Source organism: Procambarus clarkii, chromosome 74, assembly GCF_040958095.1.
Source record: "Procambarus clarkii isolate CNS0578487 chromosome 74, FALCON_Pclarkii_2.0, whole genome shotgun sequence".
In the NCBI taxonomy this organism is placed as follows: Eukaryota; Metazoa; Arthropoda; class Malacostraca; order Decapoda; family Cambaridae; genus Procambarus; species Procambarus clarkii.
The window spans coordinates 28,149,560-28,159,254 of NC_091223.1; the positions used below are offsets into that span (position 1 = coordinate 28,149,560).

General features: G+C 43.8%; 1 protein-coding gene across 1 annotated transcript in view; it reads right to left on the minus strand.

The window, feature by feature from the left end:
• LOC138356867 (uncharacterized) overlaps positions 1-3,861 on the minus strand; it is a 109,533-nt gene extending 105,672 nt beyond the window's left edge. The window contains exons 1-2 of the mRNA XM_069313214.1: positions 3,697-3,861; positions 2,278-2,460 (exon numbers count right to left, since the gene is read on the minus strand). Of these exons, the coding sequence (XP_069169315.1) occupies positions 2,278-2,460; positions 3,697-3,861 (348 nt within the window). The remainder of the gene's footprint in view (positions 1-2,277; positions 2,461-3,696) is intronic.
• Between the last annotated feature and the right edge of the window lie 5,834 nt (positions 3,862-9,695).

Here is a 9,695-nt window from a genome sequence, read left to right on the forward strand (position 1 = left end):
AGATTGTCACTTGCTAAACTAAATGAACTATGGGAATCAGTTTCCGAAGCTACTATGTGCCTCTGAAAATCTTTTCATCACCGCCCGATACCCATGGATGGGTATTGGGAGAACAGAGGCTACAGTTAAGGATCAATCCTTAACCAGGATTAGGCCCAGTCAATCCTCCCCATCCAGGATACGATCCCAGGCAAAATCGCTCGCGAAGCGTCGGCCAAGAGCACTACCGCAACGCTACGAAGAATGCATGTTGTTTATTCTGCATTAATGTGAAACAGGAATAGTAAAGATGTGAGACTTTATTTTGGCACAGACATAAATATTCCCAGTAATAATCCACTTGGATTTTCAGGCACTATGGTGAAGACACTCATAGTTTCCCTGCTAAACAAGGGGCGCATCGTATATACACACAATTACTATCAGTCCTTTGTTGACTGGGTTCCTACTTCAACCAACATTGGAGTCTGTGGAACAGTAAAGTCACGAAGGACTTTAAGTTACAGAAGAATTGGAAGTCGCTTGACTCTTAATTAACCCAATTCCCAAACACTTTTGGTGACCATTTTGGCACATATATTTCATCATGCTGAGGGCACGTGAGTATCATTTGTGCATCAACCTGGAATGGTCCCCAAGTTAACATACATAAAAATCTCTTTACCCCTTGAGGATTTGAACCTGGACAGCAATGGGTCCATGTCCCTGGGCGTGTCCAGTACTGTTACCGCTAGGCCACACTGATTGTACAGGAGAATAGGAAAGTCATCGGACCCTAACCCAATTCCTGACAGCTCTCGGTGACCATTTTGGACACCGATATTTCATCATATTCTTTCATCTCTTCCCCAGCACGATGAAGTGATTTGATGAAATAGATGTGCCCAAAATGGTCACATAGAGCTGTCGGGAATTGGGCTAAGGGTAAATACCTTTATTACATCATGAAATACCTTAAGAATAAATACCCTTATTTCTTCATAAGGTCCACGGTGTGCAACTGTGTGGATTTCAAGGTACACCTTCCCTACCTTTTACCTTTTCTACATACACCAACTTCCCTACCTTCCACTATCTTCCCTCCCTTTCACCTCTTTACTTACCCTTCTTCACTCCACTACCCCTTACTAATTTCCTCACCATTCAAGATATTCCTGATATTGTGTCCTTGTGCTGCATGGGATCTGTCGGCCAGTCTTGCCTGGGTTATATTGTGTCCTTGTGCTGCATGGGATCTGTCGGCCAGTCTTGCCTGGGTTATATTGTGTCCTTGTGCTGCATGGGATCGTCCCTGTGTGGAGACCTTTGGACAGATCAACGTGGACACTTTTGGACATAACGAAAATGACACTCAGATGAATAGTCTGCCCTAATCTCGGACAGGTTTATCTCTGGACGAACTAACTGATCTCTGGACGGAGTGACTGGCCTCTAGATGCCGTCACTGATCTCTGGACGGAGTAACTGGCCTCTGGATGCTGTCACTGATCTCTGAACGGAGTGACCGGCCTCTGGATGCTGTCACTGATCTCTGGACGGAGTGACTGGCCTCTGGATGCTGTCACTGATCTCTGGACGGAGTGACTGGCCTCTGGATGCTGTCACTGATCTCTGGACGGAGTGACTGGCCTCTGGATGCTGTCACTGATCTCTGGACGGAGTGACTGGCCTCTGGATGCTGTCACTGATCTCTGGACGGAGAGACTGGCCTCTGGATGCCGTCACTGGTCTCCGGACGGAGTAACTGGCCTCTGGATGCTGTCACTGATCTCCGGACGGAGTGACTGGCCTCTGGATGCTGTCACTGATCTCTGAACAGAGTGACTGGCCTCTGGATGCTGTCACTGATCTCTGGACGGAGAGACTGGCCTCTGGATGCCGTCACTGATCTCCGGACGGAGTGACTGGCCTCTGGATGCCGTCACTGGTCTCCGGACGGAGTAACTGGCCTCTGGATGCCGTCACTGATCTCCGAACGGAGTAACTGGCCTCTGGATGTCGTCACTGATCTCTGGACGGAGTGACTGTCCTCTGGATGCCGTCATTGGTCTCTGGACGGAGTAACTGGCCTCTGGATGCCGTCACTGATCTCCGGACGGAGTAACTGGCCTCTGGATGTCGTCATTGGTCTCTGGACGGAGTGACTGGCCTCTGGAGGCTGTCACTAGTCCTGAGACTAAATGATTGATCTCTGGACCTATAAACTGCTCTCTGAACGGAGAGACTGACCTCAAAACAGAGAGAGACAGAGATTGACCTCTGGAGAGAGACACTGACCTTGGTGATGGTGGACGGTGATCGAGAGGGTGATCGTGAGTTAGTGCTGGAGTAGAAGGATCGTGCCGAGAAACAACCGTTGGTGGAGAGCCCTCTTCCGTGGTCCAGGAAGGAGATGGTGCGGCGCGTGCTCTCAGCCCCACTGTTGAGGGTCGACTGGGCCGTGTACCGGATCACAGGCACCTGTAATGACCGTCACTAACTCACTCATCAACATGCAGCAGCCAACCACAATGGCATTACAAATGACAACTTAAACCAATCATTTTAAAGTGAACTTAATTAGGAGGACAATTGAAATTAATGGACTTTTGAATTTTATTTTAAATTAACTGCATATGATGAAATTTATGAAAAGTACAAAAGAATTTATTTATGCAAATGTACACAGTTTAAAACACAACTATTCACCTATACATAGAAAGTTTATGATTTCTCAAGGTTAAGAATGCTTCACTATCCTCCACAGTGACCCTCCAATCTTAGACTGAACCGATGTTGGAAACTTATCAAAACATTCAATAAACCCAATAAAATCGAATTCATAATTTGAAGTACTGAATACCTCAAAATTTAATCACCATAATAATGTTGCATAGTAAAGCAATGATTAAAGCTACATCAATGTCTGCTTAGCTGTTTATCACACAATTACACTATAATATGAATACAAAAATGCATTTGCCGAGTATTAGTGCCTTACGAAGCTCAAATTATGCATTTACATCGAAATTTGAAAAATGTTTTGCTACCACGCTGGCAGTACGTCGCTTCAACACATTTTGTTGCTCTCTGTGCTAAAACGTATATATATATAAGGGCTGAAACATGTTTTGCTGACATTTCAGTATCTCCTTCCACCACAGTTCTTGGCCTCACACTTGATAAACACTTACACTGTCAAACACACATCGCACAGAAACATGAAATAGCTCTCCAAGCCATTGAACAATTATAATCCAGCCAGTCTTGCCTGGATTACAATGTGTCCTTTTATTGCATGGGATCTGTCGGCCAGTCTTCCCTGGGTTATATTGTGTCTTTGTGCTGCATGGGATCTTCCCTGTGTGGACATCTTTGGACAGATCAACGTGGACACTTTTGATCTGTCACTGGACGAACTAACTGATCTTTGGACGGAGTGACCGGCCTCTGGATGCCGGTCACTCAGGATTTTGACTGAGATTTGATAAACGTGACCCAAAAGTGCACCTTTACCTCTTTAACATATGCTCCACTTGCTCTTTCCTTAGCTGCTCTCACTAACACACTGAAACTCCAGAGGATCCAGACAGAGCTCTGAGATGGATACTCAACACTCATTGGTAAGATTTCAACATCAGTGAAAGCCTTCTTGATAGCACAAACATTTCTGCCTTCAATGTTTATTGGAAAACTATACTAGACAAACAAATTTACAGACTTCTCTCTTATCACGAACAACACATTGACTTTCATCTTCACACTCAGACGACCACGCAACACACATGATCTCTTCTCCACCTTAGATGATTCTGCTCTTAACTCTATATTTTGATAATTCTTGCTCTCAAGCACCAGCACATTACCATCTATAAAATTCATCCCTGACGCTTTAGAGCCAATCACTGCGATGGTGCGAGACTTGTGTTGTCCCTGTTGTTGTTGTTACTGAAAACCCAACTAGAATACTTGCCTCTTGAGCCGCAACCTAGCGACACGCAGCTGGGTTAAGCTCTGGCATTTTTTCTCTTAGAAATATTTCCTCTCCTCCTACTTCTTCTGTCCCCCACTACCTGCTCGCCCAATGAGGTATCTTGTTCTCTATTTTGACTAAATCTCTGTTTTGCTAAAGAAAAACAAGGCGTTTTAAACATGTAATCACCTAGCTGTATTCACCTAGTTTTGCTTGTGGGGGCTGAAGTTTAGCTCTTTGGTCCCGCCTCTCAACCGTCAATCAACTGATGTACAGATATCTGACCCTGCTGGGCTCTATCGTATCTATATTTGAAACTGTGTATGGAGTCAGCCTCCACCACATCACTTCCTAGTGCATTCCATTTACTAACCATTCTGACAGTGAAAAAGTTCTTTCTAATGTCTCTGTGGCTCATTTTGGTACTCAGCTTCAACCTGTGTCCCCTTGTTCGTGTACCACCCCTGTTAAATAATCGATCCTTGTCTACCTTGTCAAATCCTCTGAGAATTTTGTTTGTGGTGATCATGTCTCCCCAAGCTCTTCTGTCTTCTAGTGACGAGAGGTGCATTTCACACAACCTTTCCTCATAACTCATGCCTCTTAGTTCTGGGATTTACCTTGTTGCATACCTCTGAGCTTTTTCCAGCTTCGTCTTGTGCTCGTTTCGGTACAGAATCCATGCTGAGGCTGCATACTTCAGAATTACCTTATATATGTGGAATACAAGGTTCTGAAGGATTCCTTACACAGGTTTCTGAAAGCAGTTCTGATGTTAGCCAGCCTCGCATAGGCCGCTGATGATATTCTTTCGATGTGGGCTTCAGGAGACAGGTTTGGCGTGATATCAACTCCTATATCTTACTCTGGGTCCATTTCCTGAAGAACTTCATCTCCCATTCGGTATCCAGTGTCTGGCCTCCTATTTCCTCCTAGTTTCATTACCTTACATATATTTGGGTTGTACTTTAGTACCCATTTGTTGGACCATTCCTTCTGGGAGATCATTTACGTATATCAGAAACAGTATAGGTCCAAGGACTGATCTCTGTAGGACTCCACTGGTGACGCCTCTCTACTCCACGACTTCATCCCTCACAGTGACTCGTTGTAATCTGTTGCTTAGGTACTCCCTTACCCACTGGAGTACCTTCCCTTTCACTCCTGCTTACATCTCCAGCTTGTGCACTAGTCTCTTATGTGGCACTGTGTCAAAGAATTTCTGGTAATCCAGAAATATGCAGTCTGCCAGCCCTCTCTCTCTCTTGCCTAATTTTTGTTGCCTGGTCATAGAACTAATTTAAACCTCTTAGGCATGATTTGCCATCTCTGAACCCATGCTGATGTTATGTTACAACGTTCTTTCGCTCCAGATGTTCTACTAGCTTTTTTTTGCACACTCTTCTCCATCATCTTGCATGGAATGCAAGTTAGGGACACTGGCCTGTAGTTCAGTGCCTCCTGTCTATCACCCTTCACCACAACACACCTATCACCACATGTGTTTCTGAGCTAAAACATGCGTGTTCCGGGGCTGAAAGCACACTGTTTAAAGAATGTCTTTGTAAACTGTACATATGTACAAAGTTTATGTACTTTGTACTTTGTACATAAACTTTGGTGTAGGTATTTTGAAAGGCCCAAATTGTAGGGGAGGGAGTTGAAACATTTGTTTTAAACAGCTCCAAACATGTATATCTATTAAAATTTGGATGCAGAACACCAAGGCTGGACGATTGAGCAACGGTCTCGCTTCATGTAGGTCTTCGTTCAATCCCCGACCGTCCAAGTGCTTGGGCACCATTCCTTCTCCCCGTCTCTTCCCAAATCCTTATCTTGATCCCTCCCAAGTGCTAAATACTCGTCATGGCTTGGGGCTTTTCCACCATATAGTTCCCTTCCCTTCCGGCTAGATGGTTTAACTGGTTTACTGGTAAACTGGATTAACAGGGAAAACCGCGAAAGGGAAACAAATAGAAAATTGCAAATCGACTTATTGAAGAAGCTAAAATATTATATATGTCAATTTCGTGTCAAGCTGTGCTGTAAACACTAGCTGTAAAATTATCTTGCCCTGAATCCCTGGCAGCGGTTAAGGTGTCCTGCCTTAAACTCTCAATATATTGAGGGGTATATAGTACTATATAGTAATATATATAGTTGTTTACTTATGACTATAGAGAGTTTGATACTATATGGTACTTTCAACGGTGAGAGTAATATAATGTTGTAGTGGCTTGGCGCTTTATCCTGATAATTCCCTTCCCTTCTAACAACAGTATAATTGTGGTAGTGAAAACCTGCAACACTGAAGATATCCTGATGTAACCCCCCGCGGCAGTACATTTACCCCAACACTAGGCCCTGATAGCAGTGAATTTTTCCATCAGTTATCCCTGACAGTGGTGAGATTGTCTTACTATATATCCAACCTGGATGAAGTTGTCCTACTGTAGTTAAGTTGTCCTGTAGTTACCAGTTGCGTTGCTCCTGGGAGTATGGGTTCGAGTCACTTCTGGGGTGTGAGTTTTCAGTCGCATATAGTCCTGGGGACCATTCAGGCTTGTTCGCATTTGTGTTCCTCATGTGTGCCCCAAAGAATGAGGTGATTTGATAAAATGCTATGCCCAAGATTACCATCCGAGTGCCGGCGGGGAAGTGGTTCAAATAGCTTCGGCTATCACTTCCTTATTGTCTGGTCGTGATGATCAAGTGGATTAAGGCGTCCTGTAGTTACCAGTTGCGTTGCTCCTGGCAGTATGGGTTCGAGTCACTTCTGGGGTGTGAGTTTTCAGTCATATATATATATATATATATATATATATATATATATATATATATATATATATATATATATATATATATATATATATATATATATATATATATATGCATATTGTTACGCTGTGATGACAATATTCCCTGGCAGATATGAAGTAATCCTTTTGTTCATCGTGGCAGCAGTGAAGTAATCCTATTGATCATCCTGGTAACAGTGAAGTAATCCAATTGTTTATCCCAGTAGTGGTGAAGTAATCCTATTGTTTATTCTGGCAGGGGTGAAGTAATCCTATATATCATCCTGGCACGGGTGAAATAATCCTATGGTTCATCCTGGCAGGGGTGAAGAAATCCTATTGATCATCCAGGCAGCAGTGAAGTAATTATACGGTTCATCCTGGCAGGGGTTAAGTAATCCTATTGATCATCCTGGCACGGGTGAAGTAATCCTATTGATCATGTTGCAGGGGTGAATTCATCCTGTTGATCATCCTGGCATGGGATAACTTGAGGTTATCTTGAGATGATTTCGGGGCTTTTTTTTTTAGTGTCCCCGCGGCCCGGTCCTCGACCAGGCCTCCACCCCTAGGAAGCAGCCCGTGACAGCTGACTAACTCCCAGGAACCTATTTACTGCTAGGTAACAGGGGCATTCAGGGTGAAAGCAACTCTGCCCATTTGTTTCTGCCTCGTGCGGGAATCGAACCCGCGCCACAGAATTACGAGTCCTGCGCGCTATCCACCAGGCTACGAGGCCCCTAAAGGGAAGTAATGATATGGTTTATCCTGGCAGCAGTGAAGTAATCCTATTGGTCATCCTGGCAGGGGTGAAGTAATCCTATTGATCATGTTGCACGGGTGAAGTAATCCTATGGTTCATCCTGGCAGCAGTGAAGTAATCCTATGGTTCATCCTGGTAGCAGTGAAGTAATCATATGGTTCATCCTGGCAGTGGTGAAGTAATCCTATTGTGTATCCTGGCAGGGGCGAAGAAATCCTATGGTTCATCCTGGCAGGGGTGAAGTAATCCTATTGCTTATCCTGGCAGGGGTGAAGTAATCATATGGGTCATCACACAAAGGGTGAAGTAATCCTATTGATCATGTTGCACGGGTGAAGTAATCATATGGTTCATCCTGGCACGGGTGAAGTAATCCTATTGATCATTCTGTCATGAGAAAAGTAATCCTTATGGTTCATCCTGGCAGGGGTGAAGTAATCCTATGGTCTATCCTGGTAAGAGGAGAATTAATCCAATTGATCATCCTGGCAGGGGTGAAGTCATCCTATTGATCATCCAGGTAGGGGGTTAAATAATCCTATGGTTCATCCTGGCAGGGGTGAAGTAATGCTATGGTTCATCCTGGCAGGGATTAAGTAATCCTATTGTTCATGTTGCAGGGGTGAAGTAATCCTATGGTTCATCCTGACAGGGGTGAAGTAATCCTAGTGATCATCCTGGCAGCAGTGAAGTAACATATGGTTCATCCTAGCAGGGGTGAAGTAATCCTATTCATCATTCTGGCAGTGGTGAAGTAATCCTATTGTTCATCCTGGCAGCAGTGAAGTAATCATATGGTTCATAATGTCAGGGGTGAACTAATCCTATTGATCATCCTGGAAGCGGTGAAGTAATCCCGCTTGTGAAGTTGTTGAACAAACGTATAAGGTGGCAGCAGTGAAACTGTCCCATAGTACTGCCTAGCAGTAAAACGTTGTCATAAGAGTGTACAAAATTAACACTGGCAGCCATGAACTTGTTGTACTTTATCAATAGCAGCGATAAAATTACACCATAAAATCCCGAAGAAATATCCGAGAGAGAAGTCAAAGCTGGTGGAAAGTTACGAGTAGTGCACCGGGAAACTATTCTGTATTAACGTTATTGACTTGACCTGGTTATTGCCTCTAAAACAGAAAAATATGTGGGAGCGGGCAATAGGCTTCTTCAAAAGGTTTGCTGATGCATGGAAAGATTTACGGCCGACTGGGGACGTTCGCCGTTTTCTGTGGTATGGAGGAAAATGTTCCTCACTTGTGTGCTTGGCTCCGGGATCAACAATATTTAAACTCCAATATTTTGCAGTTCTCTCATGACTGGAGGAGGAAAATGTTATCCAGTTAAGATAAAAACCCACGTTAGTGTTATTAAAGCTGTTCTCTCCATTTGTTAACGCGATTAGTGATTAGCTAAAACAAGCTTTTATAATTCCGTTGATGCGTGGCTGCGCATTAGGCACACTGTAAGATGTTTGATCAGTAAATAACAGACCACCACTAGCGTCCTAACATAATAGTGGCCACTGACTGCTCGTGATGAGTGCTCCAGGGCATCTGATTGGGCAGATCAGTCTATCTCTACTCCAGTATCTGTATATGTCTCCCTCCCTCTCTGTCAGTCTTTGTCTCTGTCTCAATGTCGATGTCTCTTTCTCTTTGTCTACGTCTTATTGTTTCTGTGTCTGTCTGTTTCTATGTGTCTTTGTGTCTCTGTCTCTGAGTGTTTCTTGGTTTTTACATCACTGTCTGTTTATCCCGGTCTTTGTCTCTTTATTACTGTCGCTGTATCCCTGTCTCTGTCTGCCTCATTGTCTTTATTTTTTGTTTCTCTTGTTTATCTGTCTCTGACTCTTTCAATATGTCTGGCTACCTGTCATTCTGCTCTCTGAATCACTGGTTCTCTGAATCTTTGTGGCTGTTTCTCTGTCTCTGTCTATCTATCGTTGTCTGTATTTCTGAATCCCTGTCTTTGTGTCTCTGCATCTGCCTCTGCTTCTCTGTACTTAACTATGTCTGTCTGACTTTCTGTGTCTTTGTCTGCTTGTTTCTGTATTTCTGTCACTGATTCAATCTCTTTTTCTCTCAATTTGTCTTCGTGTCTCAGTTTCTGATTAAGTTTAAATACCTTTATCTCTAAGTGTCTCGGACTCTGTTTTTCTGTTTCAGTCTCTCTGTCTCGCTGT